The following is a 25,345-nucleotide window of genomic DNA, read 5'->3' on the forward strand; positions in this document are numbered from 1 at the left end:
CACCCCATTACTGCTGGCAGTCATTTTGGGGGACAGGGACTCCTACCACCATCCTGACCTTCAGCAAAAGTCATCTTCCAGCTTTCTGAGAATTCTGGCGCTCTTCTCATCCATGCTCTCCTGATTGCCTCAATAAATGAGAGTTAGCTTCAGGCTTTCCCGTGGAGCAAGGTTGATTGGACACTTTTCTGCCTTTTCACATTATACCCCACCTGGCACATTCTCTCCCCTGAGCCATCTGACTCCCTCTTCTTCTACCTGCCCAGAAGTTCTGGCCGGTCTGCTTCCAGGCACGGTAGCCACGCCTTTTTCCAAGCTCACAAGACCCATCCCAGCAGCAGGTGGCACCATCGTCCAGGGCTGTGCTAAATCAGGACCCTCAGTCATACACTGTGCCTTCTCCTCCATTGGGATCTGTCCACATCCCCCACCCTATCGCTATCCAGCTTTGTCAGGAGCAGCCCCTTACATGCTGTCCATGTCCCCACAGGGCACTGGGCTATTTCCTGACATCTAGATTTTTCCTTCATAGCTTCTTGGTATGTCCCTGGATTGGCTGTGGGCTGAGTGATGATGGGTATTGGCCTGGTGGGCAGAGGGGACATGTCTGGAGACATGTGGTTTCTTGTGTGGCTTCTGCCAGGCAGAGGCCTCCTGGTTTCCCTCAAGCAGGGGAGGGGAGCTCGCCCTCACCTGGTGCAGAGAGGGGCCTGACAGGGTCAGTGCTGGGTCTGCCAGCTCAGGTGTCAGGGGGAGTCATTTGTTGTCACTGAGATGGGGAAATGCTTATGGTCACTTTTCTTTCAACCCCAACTTTCACCTGCACTTTCTCCTTCACAGATGCACCTTCTCTTTGCTATACTTTCAATGTCTCTGCCAGTGGACCATCATGGTATGAGGTTCGAGGCAAGATGAATGGGACCCCATTTTTTAAATATACGAGTAGTTGTCAGAAAGTGAAACCCATCCGTCCCCTGAGGATGATGTTGAATGCCACAGAGGCCTGGAATCAACAGGGTGAACATTGGAAGGACCTGGTGGAAGAGCTCCGCAAGGCACTGCTGGACAACAAACAGAATATTTATGAAGACTTTCGTAAGTTTGCACGATCCAGGGTAGAAGTAGAACAGTGTTGTAGGGGTAGGGAAAATTGTGTTTATGTGAGTATTGGAATTTGTCCTACCCAAGAGGCCCAGCAGCCAGGGTGGGACACAGAGGAGAGAGCAGGACCAGGAGACAGTGGGGGAGCAGGGGGCTGGATACTAGGTCAAGACCGAAGGCTGACCTCTTTGCCCTGTGGGCGGGGACAGATTCTCTCTCCCTGCAGGGCAGCATGACGTGTCAGCAGCAATTCAGTGGACGCTCCAGGGCATTCTGGGAGCTTGGCTTCAATGGACAAACATGCCTCCAATTTGACTCAAAGAGCAGAAGCTGGACAGAGTTGCATCCTGGGTGTAGATTGTTAAAGGAGACACTGGACAGTGACAGAGATGTGACCAATCTCCTTGTTGCGATGTCACATGGAGATTGTGCGAAGTTGCTTAATCAGAGCACAGTTCTGGACAGAAAAGGTAACTGCAGAGGGGAAAAGTTACTGTCTCTGGAAATGGCATTGACACCGTGTCTGTGTTTCTGTGTATTGTTTGTGGTTTGAGAAAGTGATCTGACCACAGTGGGATTTTTTCATTAAATAACAGCCACAGGCGTGTTCCCACATCCCTCCTTTCCCCTCTGTCCTGCTCACGCCCCCCCCGCCCCCACCGCACATAGCCGTGGACACTCACTGTGGGTTTCCTGCAGACCCCGGCCGGGCGGGCCTCGTTCTCTCTTCATCCTGTTCCTGGCACTGTGCCCTCCTCTCGCATCACTTCTCTCTCTGTCTCCCCTGCTCTGTTTCTGCAAATCCTTCACCTGCCTCAGATGTCAGCTTGTGTGAGGACTGTCTACCGCCTTCCTCATGTGTCACCTCCTCTTCTGTCAGAACAGGAGGGATGGGTATATTGGAACCTTTGCTTCCTTCAAAGCTGGATGAGCCCCAAGGGGACAGGGCCCATTTCCTCTCTTTGTTCCAGTCACAGGGTGTGTTACAGGGGCTGCCACAGGTAGAGGCTTAAAACCTGTCTGCATCATAGGTTGTCTGCATCATAGGGTTACCTGGGGCAGCAGGGGCTGAGGGGGCATCTCCTCATAAATGGGGTCTGAACAAGGCTGACACTCTGCTGTTTCCATTGCAGCTGCACCAACTGTGGCACCAGCAGCTGTGACCGTCACTCACAACATATCATCTGAATCCTCACACCAATTTTTACCTTAATCCCGCTTGGCATCCTAGGCTGCATCCTTTACTGTAACAGGTACAGAGGGCAGAACTGAGTGGGAAGTGAGGGGCCGATGGCCTGCAGTGAGGACAGGGAGGGTGAATTCCTACTCTTCCCCACCGCCTTCACTGAACCTTCCCGTCCTAGGGATGAGACCAGGACAATAAGACCTAGTACCACTTGACAGCAGTCATGTGGACAAGCTCAGCCCCCAGATCTGCTGTCTCCTCACTGCGGGTGCCAGAGGGACAGGCAGGGGCCCACACCAAGGCCTAAGGCCCGCTGGTGCTGAAGGGGTTTAGTGATTCGGTCCTGACTCAGAGACTCTGTTGGGAGAGAGCGTTTGGGCCCAGGGTGGGTGGTGTGGGGACAGCAGGCACGCAGGGCAGGCAGTGCTCACATTCAGGTGAGAGCAGCATGGTGGCTGCATGGGATGTGTCCAGGGGACAGGGACTGTCCAGGGGGCTAAGGGAAGGGGGCCTGGGTGTAATCCCAAGAGGAAGGTTGGAAGGGGTGGCAGACCCAACTCAAAAGGCTGGAGTTGACTGTTCCGTTTCCACAGAAAGTTGCCTGGAGGACAGCAGGTAAGGCAGCGGTTGAGAAGTAGGGACTGTGCCAGAGGAGGGTGGAGGGGGCCACTTCTCTGTGGACCCTGGGACTCCTGGCTGAGGGCTGGTGTGAGCAGCCAGCCTCCTTCAGACCTCACATCCTGAGCCACTGAGGGTCCTTGCCTTGAGCAGAGGTGACTGGCAAGACTGGTGGGGCTGAGCTGCTGGTGGAGTGGGATGCAGACAGCTGACTGCAGCAGGAGTGCACGGGGCAGGGCAGGGACAGTGGGTCTCAGAGTGGTGTGCTGGGACCAGGGCGAGGAGAGGAGTAGAGAGGAAAGGAAGATGTTTATCTGCATCCCTCCCCAGTGCTAGACAATCAGGATGCAGGCCCCTCTCTCTGCACAGGGCTCCTCATCAGTGTTCTAGAATCAGGACTTCAGTAGAGGGAGCAGGGCAGTTCCTGGCCCCTTGAGACCTTGCCCCACCTGTCCTTAGCCTGACTTGGGTCTGACTGTCATGTGTGTGTTTTCTGATGGCAGAAGACGCTGCTCAAAAGATCCTGAGAGTGGATCTACTTCCCCATGTGTCCCGTCTTGTTGGCCGCCTTTCCATCATCTCCAGCTGCTCACCTGTGACCTCCAGGACCTGCAGCCCTTACAGGCCTCCAGGAGATTGTGGTGCTACAGCAGATGCAACATTAGTGCCATCCGCTCCGTGGAAGTGACGTGGAATTAATTTACTTATTAGGATGTTATCATGCCATATGGTGTCTGGGATAATAAAATAAAGTGTGATTTATTTACAAATGGAACACTATATAGAACTCAATAAATAATAAAGTGCTACACAAAACACGGATGACTCGGAGATAAGATGTTGAGAGAAAATGTCATGCACAAGGGAACGTGTACTCTATGGTGGGTTCCACTGTATCAGTCTCAAACACAGAGAAGACTGACCGTTGGAAATACAACTCAAATAGTGGACACATTGGGTGTGACCTATGACTGGATACAACAGGCGATTATGCAGGTAGATCTCCTTCTCGAAAAATAAATCAAACTGAAGATTTAAGATTTGTACATTTTACTGCTGGACTATTATATTTCAAGCAAAAAAGGTTTAAAAAAGTTTTAAAGTATAGGTTTGAATTTTTGTTAATGTCTTGGCAAATTCGCAGTTCTCTTGTCAGGAATATACAATGTTAAATTAGATTGTAAATACAACAAACACATTTTTCTGCACTAACACTAAGCGTTCATTTCTTTCTTCCACTGTTGTCATCGTCCTCGCACTGTCCTGTCCAGGCGGAAGCAGGCAGATGTCAGCGGTTGAAGTGGAGCAGGTGAGGAAAGTCGGCAGCTTTGGGGTTGGAGCTGCGCTCCTCGGGCTGTCTGTGGGCCCCCAATTAAGATTCCTTCTGATGAGAAAATAATTTACTCTGCCTGTGATTCAGGGAGGACCAGTGCAGTGATGTGAGACATGACTTCAGCCTCTAGCTGCCTAAAGGAATGGCAGGGATCTGTCTGTCTCTATTGTAAGAGTGGGCCCTGAAGTGCAAAGTAAGCTAGCAAGTAATAGTGTCCAAGCGTGACTGGCAACTGTGACTGGGTCAGACAAGAGCCCCTGCCCAGAAAGGGCCCAGGTGGGAGTTGGTGGCAGCAGCAATGCGAGGAATGTATGTACCGGCACCTGGGAAGGGGTGGTAGGTAGCATGGTGCGTGCAGATGAGCTGTCACAAGGAGGAGGATCCCATCCACAGAGCTGCAGGCACAGGAGTGTGGCTTAACCCTGGTGCAAGGTGTTAAGGACTGAGAAGGATCTAACTGCCCCAGGCAAGCATTCCCAGGAGCGGAGGGGCGCTGGGGAGCAGGAGGAAGGCAGAAGACAGTTTGTAACTAGGTGTCAGTGGTGAGGAATTCCTGGGGAGCAGGAGGAAGGCAGAAGACAGTTTGGATCTAGGTGTCAGTGGTGAGGAATTCCAGGAGGCTGGGCCTCCATGGACCCCTGGGGGTTGGGCGCTCAGGCAGCTTCCCTCTGGTGTGGGGCTGCTGCTGAGGGGCCGCAGACAGTTCCCAACGCACAGAGTCACAAGGGTCAAGCACCAAGAAAAGATTTCTGAACAGCTAAAAAGGAAGGAATGGGGCCCATACTCAAGAGAGAAAGGAATCCATAGGAACGGACTCAGAAGTCATCGAGGGCACAGGCCAAAGAGTGAAGTTCTACACTCTCCTACACCTGTAATGGGAGGAAAACTGTTTTTCCCTCTGGCCTTCTGAGCTCTTGTCTGAGGCCCCTGTGATAAAAGACAGGTTAACATGAGAAACAAAAACAGACGCTTATTAACATGTCTGCCTCCCGTACAGATGGGGCATACTGTGGGAAAATGAGCAACTCCTGAGGTAGCTTGGAACTCAGGATGAAGTATCATCTTAACAGGGAAGGGGGTGTAGGACTCTTCGGGCAGAGGAAATGAGTTTTAGGGAAGATGAGTGGGCCCTTAGAACACCAGCTTGGAGCCAAGAGAGTGTGTGACCAAGTCTGTCTGGCTGTGAGGCTGGCTTCTCGTCCTCTCCTGTGAGGAGTGAGTGGGTCCCTCCTGGATGAAGGAACTTCTGGGAGGGGACAGATCCCAGCTGAGTTTCCCGGAGGCCCTTTGTTCAGGTGGGTACAGGGAGTTCAGACAAAGCCTCGCCCAGCTGCTGCTGTTTTTCCTGTGACGACAGCCCAAAATTGTCAGTATGTGAACGCAGCCTGTTTTGGGATGGCATATTCTGCCATCCTTCACACCGTACTCAGAAATTAACTCAACGTGGATCACACGTATATATACATATAGGACATAAAACTATGAAAAACTTACAGCATAGGAGTAAATCTTTATGACCTTGTTTGGTAAAACCTTCTTCAGTATATCAAGAGCATGAATGACAAAAGAAGAAATAGGTTAATTTGACTTCTTCAAAATGTAAAATGTTTGTGTTTCAAAGAACACCAACAAGAAAGTGAAAAGACAACTTCCAGAAAAAATATTTTCTTTCTGGATGAGTAACCAGGATATATGTACTCTTATTATCCTTATCGTTATACTTAATAATATAGTGAGACACAACCCAACTGAAAATAGACACGTCTCCACAGCAGACGGCAGGGGGCCAGTAGGCGATGGGAAGGGACTCCAGTCGTGAGCCCTCAGGGACTCGGACCTCAGAGCCGCAGAGGCACCGCTGCACTCCCGCTGGGTGGTGTGACCGTCAGAACAACAGGAAGGGGCGGTGTCAGGGAGGACAGTGGAGACATTGGAACCTCCCTGTATGGCTGGGCAGAGTGCATGGAGATGAGAGTGGGGGTGACAGTGTGACGTGAGGGGACACGTGTGCTGGGGGAAGACCTGTGAGTCAGTGGCTGTGGAGCTGCCAGAGGGAAAGGGGGGACAGTGTGGGAGAGGTGCAGGTGGGGAATGCTGCTGGGGGGCGTGAGGATGAGCTGCTCTGTGTGCGGGAGCTGTGTGCTGGTGCCACTGGGGGCAGGTGGGGTCACTCAGGCCTCCCAGGCGGGACCCTCCAGGGCCTCATGGGTCTAAGCTGGGCTCCCCTCCTCAGAGGCTTTGCCCAGAGACTCTAAGCAATTCCTTCCCCTCAACCCAGAGACCAGGCCTGGGCTAGGGGGGTTTAGCCCCACTTCCTCCTCACCTGCCCACACACATTCAGGGTGGGGGTGGGGTGTTCCTGGAAGCATCTCCCGCAGCCTCTCCCAGGAGCCTCTCCCCAGGGCTCAGTTCTGAGTCCAGCTCCAAACCCACTGAAGAGATCCTGGGGCTGGAAAAGCCAGCACGGTTGCCATTCCCTTCCCCAGAACCCTCTAGAAGCCCGAGCGCACACGTGAGTGACAGGAGCAGCTCCAGGCTTGTTTCTGGCGGCATTTCCCCGAGTCTGCCCATGGACCGAGGGCCGTGCTCCATCAGGGAAGGCAGCGGGGCAGAGCTCTGGGTCCTCTCTCTGTGGTGATGCCTCACACCACGTCTTCCACATGCCTGGGTGACAGTTTTCCTAGCTGACCCTGTGGTGATGCCTGCCACCTCATTACCTGTGCCTCCTGGGGCCTTCCAGTGCTTGCCCTGCAGCCCTGGCCCCTGCAGTCCCTGCAGCCCTGGCCTTCGCTCTGGTACCCTGGAATTTTTCAGGTCTTCCTCAGTGTGGATGGGATGGCAGGTCTGGAGATGACAGCAACTCTGTGCCTATTATTTTCGTAATTCAGTCCATTTACATTAAGATTCACTGATATGGGACCACTTACTAATGCTCTTATTGTTTTCCACTGTTCCTTTCCCTCTGTGCCAGCCTGCCCTTGTGCATCGGGGTGTTCTGGGCTGGGATGCTCTGCTCTCCCTCCTTCGTCTGTGGGCCCTGCCCTAGGTCCCACTCTGTGGCCGCCGTGAGGCTGCAGTGAACATTTCATAGGCAACATGGTCCATTCCAAGCTGACAGTGAGTTGACTTCGTCTACAAATCTTCTCACTTTTACTGTCTCAGTTTCTGTTTTTGATATTGACCTCATTTTAGATTGTGTATTATTAACACACTATAGCAGCTGTAATTATTTTAATACTCTTTTCTCTGCCTTGTAGGCTATAGTTGGTTGGTTAACACCCCATCTGATCACAGATGCAGAGCTGTCTAAGTCTCACTGTGCATGTACTTCCCTGCTGTCCTGCGCACTTTGTGTGTTTGCATGTCGGTCTGCAGTGTCTTTTTCTTTCAGCTGGAAGAGCTCCTTCCAGCATTGCTGACAATACAGGTCCGGTGACGAACTCCTTCAGCTTCTGTTTGTCTGGGAAAGTCTTTATTTCTCCTCCGTATCTGAAAGATAAATTTGTCAGATTAAGATTTCATGGTTGACAATTTTTTTCTTTCAACACTTACAAAAAGTTATTTTATTGTACCCTGGCTTTTAGGGTTTCTGCTGTGAAAACTGCTGATAGCCTAGTGGGGGTTCCTTTGTAGGTGATAATTTTTTTAACGTACTGCTTTAGAATTCTACTTTTATTCTTGAATTTTGAGAGTTTTCTTTTAATGTCTTGGAGAAGGTTTTTTATTTTGCACTAAGATAACAGGGTGATTTATTAACCACGTGTATCTGAATGTCCAGTTCTCTCCCCAGGTCATATATGCTTTCTCCAATTTTTAATTTCTTTTTTTCTTTGGTCCCCTCTGAGTTATTGTACATCCCCTGTCCCCTGTCCCCTGTCTCACTTCCTCTCTCTCCCATCCGCTCTGCTCTGGTGCAGGTGTGCTCTCCTGCACTTCCCACCCCTCCATCCAGTTCTGCAGCTGCAGAATCTCCGCTTTGTTCTTTATTACAATTTCAGTCTCTTTCGGAAGCACCTCATTTTGAGCATACAGGTTTTTCAAGATCTCTGAGAATTTCTTTGTAGCTCACTGTGTTTCTTCAAGCAGCAATTTTGAATTATGCATTAGCAAGATCACAAATACCTGTACCTTTGATCTTGGTGTAAGGACAATTATTATTTTGTTTTAGTGATGGTGTGTATCCTTGCTTTGTCATGTACCTTGCAGTTTTGAGTTGCTGCATTTGCATATGAAGAATTGCACATGATGTGACATCCGTACTAGTCGCCCTCAGATGGGGCGTTCTGTTAGAGGGTCGTGTTATTACCTCAGTCTTTGTCTTTCTCCGGGTGGGCATACCTGCTCCACTCTCCTTGCTCTCTTTCATGGCAGAATTATTAAACTTTTATGTTTTTTCCTGTTTTTACTATTCAACAGGATTGTTAATGGGAATTTCTATTTTGTTTTCAAGAAAGTGGTGATATTTCTCAAGTTTAAGTTTCTTCCTTGCTCATGAATCAGGGCTTATTTTTAGAGCGCACCTCCTGTCTGCAGGGGCTCTCCCACAGCACGCACGGAAATTCTCACAAGGAGCCAGTAGCGCCGTGCATGTGTGCGGCTTTAGCACGAAGAGTTGGGGGGTGCTCCCGGACCTGGTAGCAGGGTCCCCGGATGTCCTAGTTCCTCCCGGGAAGTGCAGTCACCTGGAGCTGCATACCTCATCCACCTCTTTCCCTGTCTCCTCCTCCCCTGGGCCCTGGAGGTACCGCCTCAGAACTCTGGGGGGCGCTGGAGAGAAACGGTTTTCTCTAGCTGCGTTCTGCACAACTGAGGGTAACTGGGGCGCTCACCCCCTCCCAACTTGCCAGGTAGATCAGCAGTTCAGCAGTGTGTGTGGGGTTTTTTGGTTTGTTTGTTTTTATTTTTGTTTTCTTGGTGGGAGGAGGCAAGTTCTGGGACAGTCTCTCACTTCCTCTGCTGTGGCAAAACTGGTACATTTGTCCCTCACTGGCGTGCTGAAATCCCTTGCAGGGAAGGTGGATTCTATAAATTCTCTCCTCCGTGGGTGAGTGCACAGCTCAGCACTGTCCAGGGTTTTCTCCTCCCGCTGCAGGGAGGGGCCCTGGGAGGTTCCTCACCCTGAGCAGAGGCCTGTGTCCCTATTATCAGAGTCACATGTCAGTGAGACTCCTCCTGGGTCCCTCAGCACATGGTGCTAGATCCACAGCACCCACCCAGGTGCTTGTGTTCACAGGTGGGTGTCTGATGCATTGTTAGTCCCTCACAGTATTTTTCTACAACTGTTTATCTCTGTATTTATCCCTATCTCTGCCTCTGTCTCTATCTCCATCTCCATCTCTATCTCTGTCTATATGTCCGTCTCTGTCCCTGTCATCATCTCTGTCTGTACTCTGGCTCTGTATCGCTTACTGATGCTGGTTCTCAGAACCCTGATGGATACTTTCTTATTCACCTGAGCTCATTTCCAGGAGGAGATCTGCTGCTTTTCTCTGTTATGTGTCATCCCCAGCATTCTCTCCCGGGGCACAGGTACTTGCTCCAGCCAGCCATTACGGTCTCCGTTTGGTCTTTGTAAGGGACTCAGTCACAGCTCTGCCATTGTCCCGGGTCACTTTTAACTGTCTTCGGTATCTGTTCATTGAAGCCAAAGTGTCACTATCCTCTGGGACAGCGGTGTCCAACACATAGGCCCACAGGCCAAATGTGGTCCAGGATGGGTATGAACATGGACCAACACAAAATTGTAAAGGTACTTAAACCATTATGACCCCTGGCTGGCGTAGCTCAGTGGATTGAGCTCGGGCTGTGAACCTAAGTGTCGCAGGTTCGATTCCCAGCCAGGGCACATGCCTGGGTTGCAAGCCATAGCCCCCAGCAACCACACATTGATGTTTCTCTCTCTCTCTTTCTCTCTCCATCCCCTCTCTAAAAAAAAATTATGAATTTTTACATTTTACTTATGTTTGTGTATTTAATATGTGGCCCAAAATAACTCTTCTTCTTCCAGTGTGGCCCAGAGACACCAAAGGTTTGGACTCCCCTGCCTGGTAGATCCACTGGGTTCCTGCCGACACGGCACGGGCGACAGGTCAGCCTCCGCTTGACACATCCTGACCCCCGCCCGGTCCCCAGCCCTCTGCTCCCCTGCTCTCTCCTGCTCCTGCTGTGCCCTCCGTGTCCTACCCTGGCTGCTGGGCCCCCTGGGGGGAATCAATGTCCAGTAATCACATAAACACACACCTCCCTACACTGAGACAACTGTTCTACTTCTACCCTGAGTCTTTCAAATTCACAAGGTTGTGAAAGTCTCTAGTTTAACATTTAGCAGCCTCTTTTTGAATTCTTCCACCAGGTTTCTCAGCGGTTCTGCATACCTGTCTCAGACCTTTGTGTTGCTCTTCTAGAGAGTTTGACTTCTCACTAACACAGTCATAAATAAAAAAACTGTGTTCTCATTGACCTGACCTTGACCCTCACACCATGGCTACCCTGGACTGGGCTCAGGAGTGAAGGTGAAGTGGCAGCAAGAGAGGGAGCATCTGCAAAGGAAAATGCGGATGACAGCTGGGGTTGGGAGGGGGGACCCAAGACACCCCCCCATCTCTGTGACGGCAGGGGCATCCCTCTGAGGGCTGGGCTGCCAGACCAGGACCTGAGCCTGCCCCGTCCTCCCGTCACCAGTGAGAGCTAGAGCTGGAGGAGGACCAGGAGGCCTCTGCCTGGCAGGAATCCACACAAGAAGCCACACCCCCCTCACATGTCCCCTCTGCCCCGCAGGCTAGTCCCCAGCATCAGTCAGCCCATAACCAGGGCAGGGACGTGCCTGACCTACTAGGGGAGGAAAGGGTCTGGATGCCAGAGGATTGTCAGAAACCAGCCAGGGACATGCAAGGAAAAGGTAGAATGTGTAGGGTCCACTGCTGAGGAACCTGTCTGAGTGTGGCAGGGTGAAGAGAGAACCCAATAGTGGACAAGGGCAAGTTGACAGTTAAGGTGACAGAATTCAGCATGATCCTGAGAGGCGGTGCTAACCTGGTACTAGCATGGGTCTTGGAGTTTGGGAACAGGAACTTGCCACCCTACTGGGAATAGAAAAGCCTGAACTTCCATGGCAGGTTGGGCCTGGTGTGTGATCACATTATCCCTGGGGTCTGAAGCACCATCGGGGCTGGTCTGTTATTGAAGTGGTGGGAGGGTGCAGGCCAGGTAATGAGTAGACACTTGTCCCTGTACCTGGTCCTAGGAGTGTCTCTGGGTCCACAGGCCCCAGAGTGGTCATTTCACATTCCCCGGATGTGTACTAAGTGTGGAAAGTCTTTGCTGGTGAATAACCTATGGGGTGAGGGCTACCATGGTAGAGGAGTCCAACTACTTCCCTTCTCTCTTTTTCTGCCCTTTCCCCCAAAGACAATGTTAACACAGTGATGGGTCCTGCATGAAGGGTCACAGACTAATCCCAACCATAAGCCTCTCTGAGGATGCAGGTCCCTGATCCCTACCCTACCCTCATGCAATGACAGCCGGGTCTGTAGGTTTTCTGCAAAGCACATCTGTTAAAATACTGAGGCTTTGCAGATCCTAAGTCCGTGCAACTACTCAGGTGGCTGTAGCACGAAGGCAGCCGTACATGACACACGGCTGCGTGAGTGTGGCTGGACCCGCCATGAGGATCCTGTGCCCCATGGACTATGGCACTGGGGGCATCTGTTGCAGGAGAAGGTGCTAGTGGGCTTCATGGCATCCAAAGTGGATGATCACACACAGAGTCATAGGGTCAGAAGCAAAGCCACAACACGTACAACAGGAAAATTCACACTTTGAAAGTGCCTCCTGGTAAGGTTCTCAGCCTGATGGAGAAGAGGCCTCAGGCCTTGGTGTGTGAGAGCTGCCCATCCTGAGCTGGGCTCATCAACACACCAGTCCTTAAGTCACTGAGTCCCAGCTGTCAAAAGACAAAAGTGATTATCTAGCCTGGCTGGTGTAGCTCAGTGGATTGAGCGCAGGCTGCGAACCAGAGTGTCGCAGGTTTGATTCCCAGCCAGGGCACATGCCTGGGTTGCAGGCCACAGCCCCCAGCAACCGCACATTCATGTTTCTCTCTGTCTCTTTCTTCCCCCCTTCCCTCTCTAAAAATAAATAAATAAAACCTTAAAAAAAAGAGTCTTTAAAAAATAAAAAAAAAAGTGATTATCTGGCATTGAAATGAACAGAGTCACAGGGAGCCAGTGAGATGCAGGTGCAGGGGCCTGAGCTTGACACCAGAAGTGTTGCAGCAGCGGGACTCCGCTCACTCCTGTGGCTTCATGCAGCCTCTCTCCTGGCTTCCTGGGAGCAAGGAATCCAGTCCACAGAGAGGAGGGGGCAGGGCCCCTGCCTGTGGGACCCACATCCTCTCACTTTCATGCTACCCAGAAACCACAGGGAAAATAGGGCCTCTCACACATGGGAATGGCTTGTAGGTTCTTGGGTTCAGGGCGGAAGGGTGAAATGGACAGTGAGCGAGAGTGTGCGTGCCTGGGGAGGAGGGGTGACTCAGGAGGGGTGTGGCTGAGATGTGTTGAGATGAGCTCCTGGGGCTTCTCAGTTGGATCCTCTGGCAAAACCACGGGGAAGGTCAATGGTGGAGAGCAGTGGGGATGCTGGAAGTTTTGGTTGTAAAGTCGTGTGAGCAGAGCAGGCACATGCGGTTTTCTGTGGGTGGTGCCCCTCCGTGAACATCCCCTGCCCACACCATGACCTGGAACTGGGGTCCCACTCCCTGAGGGGAAGTCTGGGGATTCTGGGGTCGCGGTGGGGCTTCATCGAAATTTCCTGTTACAAACCCTTTCCTGCCACTCAAACCCCCAAGTGCATTGGGGGTGAGCTGGGGGTGAGCCAGGGATGCACAGGTGTCCAGGGAGGCCCATCCTTGTCCCACTGGGACTTCCTGCCAGGTCTCTGTTGCCAGCCTCCTGACTTCCTCCTGTTCTCCCAGTCACTTCCTCCTTGTCCCAGCCTGGTTGGTCAAGCCTACCAGGCCCTTCCTGGTTGTCCCCCTCCCAGGGGTTAAACCTAGAGTCCTGCCCCCAGCCCTATGCACAGAGTCCCTTCCCACACACAGATCACCTGGACCCACCAAGATCTAGCCCCACCCAGCCCGAGTCCTGCCCCTCCCTGTGTGTCTCTTGTCTTCTAAAGCACACAGCACAGGCCCCTCCCGTGTAATGATGTAGTGAATCATCCAGAACCTTCTATGTCTTGTATACCTTTTAGTTCACAGACATTCTGCTGTCCCATGTCCCTCAGCTTGAGTACAACTGTCCTGGTATGACCTCCTCAACTTAGGGCACTTCCGGGCACGTGGAGCTCATGGTCTTCCCTGCGTGAACGTGTGGAGCCAGAAGTCCTGGTCTGCCGTGCTCAGGGACTGAGGGGAAGGCTGGGTGGGTGGGGGCGGGGCGGGACTGAGGGGCTCCCCAGTCCTCACACCAGGGTGTGACCTTCCCTCAGCCAGGAGCACTGCACACCCCCTCCCTCTCTGTCCTGCCACAACTCCCGCTGCCCCATGAGGGTCAGGATATTGCACTCTGTGTTACAGAAGGGACACACAGTGTTCCCGCCAAGCACATGGATAATGGAGCAGAACATACACAGGACCCTCTCAGCAGGTGTGACATTCTGACTGAGGACAAGGGTGTTAGGACCCAGGAGAGGGAAGGGGAGGTGGTTAATTTAGTCTGGGAGGTGTAATAAGCTGGTGAACTTTGAGTTAAGGAGGTTGCCCTCCAGCACGTTGAGAGGCCTTGTCAAGGCCATCGGAGGTCTGAAAGGAGCAGGAAGCCTGACTCCCGCCCGCAGCCCCTGGAAGAGGGGGTTTTCCAGCAGCGGCCTTCACAGAGCATGGGCACCTCAGTCTGCGGGGCCCCAGCATGCCGGCCAGCATGCAAGACTTGGACTTAGCAACCACCACAGTCACGTGAGCAAATCCTTTACAATAAATCTGTCTGCCTGTCTATCCACGTATGCTCTTTCTATCCTCATCATCGAGGTGTGTTTCTCTGAAGAACCCTGGCTACAACAGGAGGGAAGTGAAGGCTAAACGGAAGGTGATATTTGCCTGGTGTAGGAGGACCCCAGGCTCTTGGCCAGTGTGACAAGAATACCTCTGCCCCCCTCCAGTCCCCTGGTCCTGCTGTGTCATTTGTGTCCTGTCACCACTCACGGCCTCACAGTGGGACCAATTTCCAACAGCCACACACACACACACACACACACACACACACACACACAGCTCCGGATCCCTGCAACGTGTGTTCGATTTGTGCTGTGGGCCTTTCAAACTCACCGCTGGTTCGAAAACCTCTGATTTGACGTCAAGCGGTTTCTCTCTGGATCTCGTCCCTCAGGTCCTTCACAATCCCTCTGCTTCTTCTGGGCCTTTCGGGCATTCACCTTCCCACCCAGAGAACAGGTTGATTTAAGCTTCTCACTACCACAGGTATGATTAAGAATAGTGTTTCCACGACCTGGTCTTGAAGTTTACACCATAGACATCCATTAGGAGTAATGGTGAAGTTGCAGCAGAGAGGAAGCATCTGTGAACAAGGAAACTGGTAACAGTTGGGTATGAAGCGAAAGGACCCTTTGTACTGCGCCCCCCCCTCCCCCATGTCTGTGACAGCAACAGAGTCCCCCTGCTGGCTGGGCTGGCACAGCAGGGACTGACCCTGCCCAGCCCCTCCCCTCACCAGGGGAAGGACAGTGCCCCTCCCTTGTCTGAGGAGGACCAGGAGGCCTCTGCCTGGCTGGGAACCACACATCTCCAGATGCGTCCTCTCTGTCCCCACCAGGCCCTCACCCAGCCTCAGTTGGGGCCAACAACACAAGGACGTGCCAGGCTGGCTGGGGGGCAACAGGTCTGGATGCCAGAGGGTTGTCACAGACAACACAGCGCCGCCCTGCGGGGAGAGGGCAGAGTGTGCAGGGCTCTGGTCATGAGGAAGCGGGGTGACAGTGCTGGCCTGTTGAGGCGAGAACCCGGTGTTGGGGGAGTGCTGACAGTTATGGGTGGAGGGACTTGGCAGAGCCCTGGGAGATACGGCCAACCTGCTGCTGGGATGGGTCCCGGGGGTTTCAGAAAAGCGCTGACTGTACAGCATGGAGGAGAAGATGAGGAAATCCAAGGTAGGCGGTACAGGGTGGGGTTACAAGGCCCCAGGAACACACATGCCAGAGTGGGTACGGTGTGCAAAGCCAGAAGGAGCATAAGCTGTCTGCCCACTGTGCTCCAGGGGGAGGAGGGCCGGTTGTTCATGGAACTTCCAAGGAAGCTGCTGATGAGGACGTTCAAAGTAGGCCACCAGAGGATGTGTCACTTTGCCATATTGGTCATTTTGAATTAAGGTTACTTAAGAACAGCTGGGCAAGATGGACACTCTGGACCTCTTTAGTTCCTCTAAAAGCAAGACACCCTCTGTGTACCAGGAGGTAGAGGGGCATCCTTAGCACAAGACACAGGGAACTTAGAGCCATGAAGCCATGTAGACAAACCTGATCTCTGCATTTCAAGTTACTCCTCCAAGCTACCTCCTGTCTGGTCAATTCTTGACAGATTATTGTTTCTTTGTCAAAGGTTATAAAAACTGCCTCCTTTGGGCACTTCAGAGAGTCTCATATTTCTTTGACCTAAACTTGGTACCACATTAACGTTTGCTTTTCACATTTAATGCAACTGGTGTTCATTTAATTTTTAGACCAGCTGGAAGACCCTAGGAGGGTAGAGGAAATACTCTTCTTCCCTGACAGTGGGAGGGGCCCCAGCATTTTGGAGAAGCTAAGGGATGGCCGTTCCTGATGGCCGGCTTGGCGGGTGGAGGTGGAGTTCCTGAGACAGGCGCTCCCAGTGAACAAGCACACACAGCACCATGATTGAAAAGGTCACAAAGGTTGGAGTGCTAGCCAAGGGCCCTGCCCACAGAGGACTATGCCTTTAGCTCATAGAATGCAGTAGTCCTAGAGGCAAATGGGTGAAAGCCAACCCCAAGAGTGCTGGATTTAAATAATAAAATTTTAAAAACCCCAAACATAAATAGGCAGCTAAAAGCAGCCTCTCAAGAAAGAAGCTGGATCCGTTGTCCAGTTTCCAGATTTGAGCCACTTCTGAGACCTGGAACCCATTACTAGACCGAGTGGGTGGGACCCAATCATTAGGGACCCTTCAAGTTGACAGCAAAGGCCATGTGGCTACTGAGTTGAGTGAGTGTGTGTAGTGGGGAGCAGAAAATACCCAGACATTGACATTGGGCCTAGTGTGTGAGCTGACGTCATGTCCAGGGACCAGAAGTATCCTCACTGGCCCTGTTAGTACAGTGATGCATGGGGTTCAGTCTCAGGGAATAAATAGACACGTGTCCCCCAGGTCCTGCACGCACAGGTGTCATTTGGTTTAGCAATTCCCACAGTGTTCACTTCACATTGTCTGGATTTGTAACAGGAATAGGAAATCCTTTTGTTAGTGAATTACTTGTGGCACGAGAGCTACGCAGTAGGGAAGTTCAATGATCTCCTCCTTACATTTTCTCCTCTTTGCTCCAAATGGATTGTTAAAACAGTATCTTATCCTCAATGAAATAACAGAGAAGAGTACCAGCCTCAAAACCTCTAAGGAAGCAGGGGTGTGTCCCATCCTAGCTCCATTTAATTGCCAGCCTGGTGTGAAGACTGTGTATAGGTGGGCATCTATGAACTATTTCAGGCTTTGCAGACCAGAGTCTGTTGCAACGACTCAGCTCTGATGTTGAAGCATGAGAGCGGTGATAGCCAGTACTCGAATGGATGGATGTGGCTGTGCCTTGTTCTTGGCCCATAAGACCCAGTAGACCAATGACACAGAGGTATCTGTGGTAGGACAAGGTGTATGGGAACTTCATGGCATCCCTACTGCAGAATCACAGCACAGTCCCCCAGCGCACAGAGGTAAGGCCATGTCACTTGCAGCAGGGAAATGCCCACCATGAAAAGAGGCTCCTGGTGGAGCACGGGGCCCGGTAGGGACAACGGCTCTGGCTATGGACTCTGGGAGTTGTACGCCAGCAGTGTCATTAGGTCAGACAGGCCCAGCTGTGATGAGTCACCTGATTCTTTGGGCTTTGAAATGATCAGAGTCACAGGGAACATATAAGATACAGAGACAGGTGTCCCTGATCTTGACACCAGAAATGTAGCCTCAGTGCTACCCTCAGGTTACACCTGTGACTTCCTGCAGTGTCTCAAGGGCCCCCTGGGACCAGGAATTCAGTCTGCAGAGCGCAGGGGAGCGGTGGCCTGTTGCTGCAGGACTCAGGCCCTCTGACAGTCACTCCACCCAGAGGACACAGGGCAGCAAACAGTTCTGGGTCTTCAATGAACAGTGAACAGGTTGGACAGGTCACCCATATCTGTGACACCCTATATACGCCTAGTATTGGGGCAGCAAAGTATTCATAGTGCAGTGGCCATATCTAGTTCCCCATCCGTTTGCATGTTGTCTCTGGCTACTATGGCACCGTAAATGTGGAGGTGTGTGGTACACGCAGAGACGAACAGGACATGCCCTGCGATGATCATAAATAACATTACTATCTGTCCTTTCTCTAGAAACAGGTTGCAGCCTCCTGCCTGAATCTATGACCATTATATGCTGCTGCCTCCTCAGCAGGTGGAAGGCGTGGGTTTGGGACCAAAGAGGAGGGAGAGAGGGCCGTTCTCTACCAGAGTTCCCAGGTCATACTTTCCTAACCCTGGGTGAGCTGGGGGAGGAGCAGTCAGTCCCTGGGGAGGGAAGTGCTGAAACCAGTGTCTGGAGCTGCAGGGTCAGGGAGCTGCCGCAGGGGGCGCTGGTTAGCTCAAGGGCGGGGAGCCCTGGGGATGATGGAGGGAAGGTTGGTGCGCTCATGTCTTGAGAACAGGGCAGGGGCCTCTGGCTGTTTGTTGGTGCCCGTGGGTGGAGACCCTGCGGGAGCACCCCCTGTTCTGACCACACCTGGGGTATCAGAGGTTCCTCTCCTTTCCTACTTTTCCAGCTGTGGACTGGTGGGGGAGGGGAGGAGGAGTGCTGGGGCGGGTGGCGGTGTGTTGGGAGTGTGTGGGGTGGGGGTTGGCTGTGTGGGCTGTCAACAGGGCTTGTAGGGTTAGTTAAGGAGGCATCTGCCTTTCTTCTGTCCTGGGCTGTGCGGGTGGATGGGGGGAGAAAGTGAGTTGGGAGTGTGTGTGTGTGTGTGTGTGTGATAGATGTTTGTGTGTGAGTTTGAGAGAAGGAGAGAGAGTGTGTGTTTCGGGGCCTGGAGCTGGGGATCGCGGGCGCCAGCACACCTGTGAGTCATGCTACCGCCAGTCAAACCGGAGCGGGTGCGGCTGCCCGCGGGGGCGGGCGGGGCCCGGCCTCTGTAAGTTTCCCAGCAGGTGCTCCCGGACCTCCCACTCTCCCTCCACTCTCTCCTCCTTCCTCGGGCAACACTTCTTCACTCGGGTGGTCTACTGTCCCCCTCGCTCCCAGCACGTAAACGACCCGCACTCCGGAAGAGGCTGCGGGAGGGGGACCCCGTCTCGCGGACACTGTCCCGGGCGCTCGGTGCAGGCGCCTCTCCCCGAAGCTGCAGCAGCCTGGCGCTCGGACCCTGCGCGCCATGGAGCCCATCGGGTCACAGTTCGGTCTCGCCCTGCTGGTACTGATCCTGCTGCCGGGCTGTCCCGGGGCAGAGGATCCTGTTTGCAATCTGAGGAGTGAGTTTGGGATGTAAACCCCTGGGTGGTTCAGGGGCGGAAGGGGGGCGAGGGAGGGGGGAGTAATGGGGCCGGGGGGGGGGGCACTAAGTTCGTGGACGGGACGAAGGACCCAGGGCAGTTCCAGAACCTTCAGGCCAGTGGATACGCCGCCGCCTCCTTAGTCCCGTGCGAGGACTCATTTCGGGTCGCCGGCAGGCCAGGTAGTGTCCTTCAGGCTAGAAGAGGGCGGGAAGGAGGGGAATGGGGGACGTGAGGTGGGGCGCGTTCTCCGGGGGAGAAGGGAGGAGGGAAAGAGGGCGCAGCAAGGAAGGCCGCTGAAGGACACGGGTCGTCCCCAGGCCGCTCTCCTGCCCCGGTTCCCGTCGTTCTCCTGGGGCCTGGGCGCCCCTGCCCGTGGCGTTTCCTCAGTGTCGCGACCCCCAGACAAGGGCACGCCGAGATACTGTGCTCTCAGGACTTTCCCGGGAAAACCCCTCCTTGCTCCCCACTGCCCTGCCCCCTGAACTTCCCCGTGGGCTCTGCCGGCAGGTGGGCACACCTGCAGTCCGGCCGCGTCGCCAGCCGCCCCCCCTGGCGAGTCGCTGCCCTGAGCCTGGACCTCCGCGGCCCGGCCGGTCTGCCTGCAGCCCAGGTCCCTCCCGCCACTTTCCTGCGGAGTCCGCCCCCTGCCCAGCTCATCCAGTTTTGTTCTTGAGGGTTTGATGTTGGTGCTCGTCCGTTTCACTTTATCCAGGATAAAATACTGTTTTGACGTTCTGTTTACAGGAAGGGAGAGACAGATTGAGGATACTGTACTTAAATTTCCCCACTATGGGAGCATCCGGTCCCCAAATAGTTCCACAGCCACAAAGACTTCATTCCTGTTGCAAACCTGGAAATGTGAAATGGTCACTGTGTGGGTCTGTGGACCAGCAACCCCTCCGTGGGCAGGACCCGGGGCAGGTGTCTGTTTATTCCCCCACCCCTGTGCCTCACCTTAGACCCCGAAAATTACGCCCACCCACGACCAGAGCAAATGGGAATGTGTGAGAAGCCCCTCCTCCCAGTGCACACCCACCCCGGTGCAGGGCCTGTGGGTCTTTGGGAAGGAGTTCGCACTGGCACTCCCTGCGGTGTTGGGAGGGCCCCTCTCATTGCAGCCCCGCCTCTCTGTCTAGTAATGAGTTCAGGGTCTGACAAGTGGCTCAGCTCTGGGAACTGGCGGAAGGATTGGTTCTTTTGTTGGGAGGCCATTTCAGCCTCCTCCTCATCCATCCTTATGTCTTGTCTCTGTTTGTTGTAATTATTCAAACCCATCTGTAGGTATCCAGGCTGGGTGTCCATCCATTTTGCATCTCAGATCCCCCTGTGCTATGAGCCATAGCCACTGCTCTGTTGTTGAGTCATGTCTGGATTTCCGACCTTCCCATTCGTTTAAACATCTTACCTCCTTTGCTCCTGACCCAGAGCACCTGTACCTGTGATTTGTTATCTTGACATTCACCACGCCGCCCATGACTGCTGGCAGGCATTTTGGGGAACGCCGACTCCTACCACCATCCTGACCTTCAGCAAAAGGCATCACTGAACTTTCTGAGAATTCTGGCGCTCTTCCCATCCATGCTCTCCACATAGGCTCAGTAAACGAGAGTTAACTTCTGGCTTCCCCATGGAGCAAGGCTGATGAGACACTTTCCTGCCTTTTCATACTATACCCCGCCTGGCACATTCACTTCTCTGAGTCAGCTGACCCTTCCTCCACTACCTGCTGGGAAGTTCTGGCTGTTCTGCTCCATGCATGGTAGCCACACCTTCTGCCAACTTTGCAAGACCCATCCCAGCAGCTTGTTGTCACCATCGCCCAGGGCTGTGCTAAATCATGACCCACAATCCTGAACTCCTCCTTCTCCCAAGTTAAGATCTATCCATATCCCCCACCTCACTGTCGCCCACCTTTGTGAGGAGCAGCCCCCTTCATGTCCCTGCAGGGCACTGGACTAGTTCCTGACAATCCTCTGGCATCTAGATTTTTCCTCCATAGCTGCCTGTCATATCCCTGGATTGGCTGTGGGCTGAGTGATGATGGGTACTGGCCTGGTGGGCAGAGGGGACATGTCTGGAGACGTGTGGTTTCTTGTGTGGCTTCTGCCAGGCAGAGGCCTCCTGGTTTCCCTCAAGCAGGGGAGGGGAGCTCGCCCTCACCTGGTGCAGAGAGGGGCCTGACAGGGTCAGTGCTTGGTCTGCCAGCTCAGGTGTCAGGGGGAGTCACTTCTTGGCACAGAGATGGGGGAGATGCTAATGGTCACTTTTCTTTCAACCCCAACTTTCCCCTGCATTTTCTCCTTCACAGATGTGTCCTCTCTTTGCTATGCATTCATTGTCTCTGCCAGTGGACCATCATGGTGTGTGGTTCGAGGCAAGATCAATGGGACCCCATTTTTAAAATATACGAGTAGAAATCTGAAGGCCAAACCCATCGGTCCCCTGGGGATGAGGTTGAGTGCCACACAGGCCTGGAATCAACAGGGTGAACATTGGAAGGACCTGGTGGAAGAGCTCCGCAAGGCACTGCTGGACAATAAAGAAAATATTTATGAAGACTTTAGTAAGTTTGCACGATCCAGGGCAGAAGCAGAACAGTGTTGTAGGGGTAGGGGACAGTTGTGTTCATGTAAATATTGGAATTTATTCTACCCAAGAGGCCTGGCTGCCAGGGTAGGATACAGAGGAGAGAGCAGGACAGTGGGGGAGCAGAGGGCTGGATCCTAGGTCAAGAGGGAAGGCTGACCTCTTTCCCCTGGTGGGCGGGACAGATTCTCTCTCCCTGCAGGGCAGCATGACGTGTCAGCAGAAATTCAGTGGACGCTCCAGGGCATTCTGGGAGTTTGGGGTCAACGGACAGAGATGCCTCCAATTTGACTCAAAGAGCAGAAGCTGGACAGAGTTGCATCCTGGGTGTAGATTGTTAAAGGAGACACTGGACAGTGACAGAGATGTGACCAATCTCCTTGTTGCTATCTCACGTGGAGATTGTGCGAAGTTGCTTCATCAGAGCACAGTTCTGGACACAAAAGGTAACTGTACAGACGGGACAAAGTTGGAATGGAATTGACACTGTCTGTGTTTCTGTGTGTTGTGTGTAGTTTGAAAATGTGATCCGACTGCACTGGTTTTTGTTTTTTTTTTTCATTAAATAACAGCCACAGGCGTTTCCCCCATCCTTCCTTTCCCCTCTGTCCTGCTCACAGCCCCCCCCCCCCACCGCACAGAGCCGTGGACACTCACTGTGGGTTTCCCTGGGACCCCGGCCGGGCGGGCCTCGTTCTCTCTTCGTCCTGTTCCTGGCGCTGTGCCCTCCTCTCGCATCACTTCTCTCTTCGTCTCCCCTGCTCTGTTTCTGCAAGTCCTTCATCCCACCTCAGATGTCAGCTTGTGTGAGGACTGCTCTACTGCCTTCCTCATGTGTCACCTCCTCTTCTGTCACAGCAGGAGGGACTGGGTATGTTGTGACCCTGCTTCCCCCATTAGCTGCAGGAGCCCAAGGGGATGGGGCCCATCTCCTCTCTTTGTTCCAACCCCAGGACCTGCCACAGTGGCTGCCACAGTAGAGGGGTGGAACCTGTCTGCATCGTAGGGTCACCTGGGGCAGCAGGGCTGAGGGGGTGTCTCCTCACAAATGGGGTCTGGACAAGGCTGAGACGCTGCTGTTTCCATCTCAGCTGCACCAACCACGGCTACAGCTACAGCCCCAGTCCCAGCCCCGTCCAAGGCCATGACCATCACGCACAGCACGTGGTGTGGATCCTCACTCCAATTTTTATCTTAATCCCACTTGGCATCCTAGGCTGGGTCCTTACAGTAACAGGTACAGAGGGCAGAACTTACTGGGAAGTGAGGGGCAGATGGCCTGCAGTGAGGACAGGGAAGGTGAATTCCACTCCTTCCCCTCCCCGAACCTTCCCCTCCTGGGGATGAGACCAGGAGAATAAGACCAAGTACCACTTGACAGCAGTCACTTGGACAAGCTCAGCCCCCAGATCTGCTGTCTCCTCACTGTTGGTGCCAGAGGGACAGGCAGGGGCCCACACCAAGGCCTAAGGCCCGCTGGTGCTGCAGGGTTTAGTGTTCAGTCCTGACTCAGAGTCTCTGTTGGGAGAGAGCGTTTGGGCCCAGGGTGGGTGGTGTGGGGACAGCAGGCACGCAGGGCAGGCAGTGCTCACATTCGGGTGAGAGCAGCATGGTGGCTGCATGGGATGTGTCCAGGGGATGGGGACTGTCCAGGGGGCTAAGAGGAGGGGACCTGGGTGTAATCCCAGGAAGAGGGTGGGAGGGCTTGCAGACACAACTCAGAAGGCTGGAGTTCAGGGCTGTGTACCCAGAGAAAGGGGTTTCACCAAATCAGGCAAGGCAGTGGTTGAACAGTAGGGATTGTTCAGGCTGAGGTTTGAAGGGGCCACTTCTTTGTGGACCACTGGGACTCCTGGCTGAGCCCTGGTGTGACCACCTGGCCGCCAGTCTCCTCCAGACTCCAGATCCTGAGCCCCTGAGGAGCCCTGCCCTGAGAAGAGGTGACTGGGGAGGTGGGTGGGGCGGAGCTGCTGGTGGAGGGGGATGCAGACAGCTGACTGCAGCAGGAGTGCACGGGGCAGGGCAGGGACAGTGGGTCTCAGAGTGGTGTGCTGGGACCAGGGCGAGGAGAGCAGGAGGGGGAGGGGAAGATGTTTGTCTGCATCCCTCCCCAGTGCTAGAGGATCAGGATGCAGGCCCCTCTCTGCACAGGGATCCTCATAGGTTTTCTAGAATTAGGACTTCAGTAGAGGGAGCAGAGCAGTTCATTTGCCCCTTGAGTCCTTGCCCCAGCTGTCCTTAGCCTGACTTGGGTCTGACTGTCATGTGTGTGTTTTCTGATGGCAGAAGACGCTGCTCAGGAGCTCCTTTGAGTGTGGTCTAGTTCCGCACGTTTCCCTCCTCGTCGGCTGCCTTTCCATCATCCCCGGGTGCTCAACGGAAGGCCTCCAGGAGCTGTGATCCTTAGAGGCATCAGAAGATGGTGATGGTACAGCGGATGCAACAGTCACATCCTCTGCTCCATGGAAGTGACATGAATTAATTTGCTTATTAACATGTTATCATGCCATATGGTGTCTGGGATAATAGAATGGATAAAGTGTGGTATGTTTACAAATGGAACACTATATAAAAATAAATAAGTAATAAACTGCTAGACAAAACCCGTATGACTCAGAGATAAGATATGGAGAGAAAAGGTCGTACACAAGGGAATGTGTACGCCCTGATGGGTTCCACTGTATCAGTCTCAAACACAGAGAAGACTGACTGTTGGAAATAGAACTCAAATAGTGGACACATTGGGTGTGACCTATGAGTTGGTACAACAGGTGATTATGCAGGTAGATTTTCTTTTCGAAAATACATCAAATTGACCATTTAAGATTTGTACACTTTACTGTTGGAATATTATATTTCAACAAAAAAAGTTTAACTATTTTTTAAAGTATAGGCTTCAATTTTTGTTAATGTCTTGGCAAATTCACAGTTATCTACTCAGGAGTATTCAATGTTAAATTAGAGCATAAATACAACAAACATGTCTTTCTGCTCTACCACTAAGCATTCATTTTTTAAAAGTACACTTTATTGATTATGCTATTATAGTTGTCCCATTTCCCCCTCTTTATTCCCCTCCACCCTGCATCACACTCCCACCCACATTCCCCCGACTCCTTAGTTCATGTCTATGGGTCGTACATACAGGTTCTTTGGCTTCTCCATTTCCTGTACTGTTCTTAACCTCCCCCTGTCTATTTCGTACCTACCATTTATGCTTCTTATTTGCTGTACATTTCCCCCCACTTTCTCCCCTCCCCCTGTGATTCTGTTTCTGTTCTAGTTGTTTGCTTTGTTTGTTTGTTTGTTTGTTTTTAGGTTCAGTTGATAATTGTGAGTTTGTTGTCATTTTACTGTTCATAGTTTTGATCATTTCCTTTTTCTCAGATAAGTCCCTTTAACATTTCATATAATAAGGGCTGGGTGATAATGAACTCCTTTCACTTGATCTTATCTGGGAAGCTCTTTATCTGCCCTTCCATTCTAAATGATAGCTTTGCTGGATGTAGGTCCTTGCCTTTCACGGCTTTGAATACTTCTTTGCCTGCAAGGTTTCTTTTGAGAAATCAGCTGATAGTCTTATAGGCACTCCTGTCTCTATTTCTCTTGCTGCTTTTAAGATTCTCTCCTTATCTTTAATCTTGGGTAATGTAATGATGATGTAAGTTGGTGTGTGCTTCCTTGGGTCCAACTTCTTTGGGACTCTCTGGGCTTCTTGGACTTCCTGGAAGTCTATTTCCTTTGCCAGATTGGGGAAG

At 52.7% G+C, this 25,345-nt stretch overlaps 1 protein-coding gene across 5 annotated transcripts; it reads left to right on the forward strand.

The window, feature by feature from the left end:
- Positions 1 to 219: 219 nt before the first annotated feature.
- Positions 220 to 24,200, forward strand: LOC118500369 (UL16-binding protein 6-like). 5 transcript variants are annotated; one of them, XR_004902936.1, is made up of 5 exons: positions 220 to 341; positions 21,310 to 21,564; positions 21,773 to 22,033; positions 22,679 to 22,824; positions 23,874 to 24,200. XR_004902936.1 is itself a non-coding variant. In XM_036024888.1 (3 exons), the coding sequence occupies exons 1-3, from the start codon at positions 912 to 914 to the stop codon at positions 22,783 to 22,785; spliced, it is 552 nt and encodes a 183-aa protein (XP_035880781.1). In that variant the 5' UTR covers positions 795 to 911; the 3' UTR covers positions 22,786 to 23,070. The 5 variants fall into 5 exon arrangements, 3 of the variants coding, with proteins under 3 accessions (XP_035880781.1, XP_035880783.1, XP_035880782.1); XM_036024888.1 differs by lacking the exons at positions 220 to 341; positions 21,310 to 21,564; positions 23,874 to 24,200 and adding an exon at positions 795 to 1,095 and having other exon boundaries at positions 22,679 to 23,070; XM_036024890.1 differs by lacking the exons at positions 220 to 341; positions 21,310 to 21,564; positions 22,679 to 22,824 and adding an exon at positions 799 to 1,095.
- Positions 24,201 to 25,345: the final 1,145 nt, after the last annotated feature.

This window comes from Phyllostomus discolor, chromosome 4, assembly GCF_004126475.2.
Source record: "Phyllostomus discolor isolate MPI-MPIP mPhyDis1 chromosome 4, mPhyDis1.pri.v3, whole genome shotgun sequence".
In the NCBI taxonomy this organism is placed as follows: domain Eukaryota; kingdom Metazoa; phylum Chordata; class Mammalia; order Chiroptera; family Phyllostomidae; genus Phyllostomus; species Phyllostomus discolor.

Bases quoted from the DNA above. Each gene is read 5' to 3' on its own strand.
- LOC118500369 (XM_036024888.1), top strand. From the start codon at position 912: ATGAATGGGACCCCATTTTTTAAATATACGAGTAGTTGTCAGAAAGTG. The intron at 1,096-21,772 runs GTAAGTTTGCAC...TGGGCGGGACAG, and splicing joins GAATATTTATGAAGACTTTC to ATTCTCTCTCCCTGCAGGGC. The intron at 22,034-22,678 runs GTAACTGTACAG...TTTCCATCTCAG, and splicing joins CACAGTTCTGGACACAAAAG to CTGCACCAACCACGGCTACA.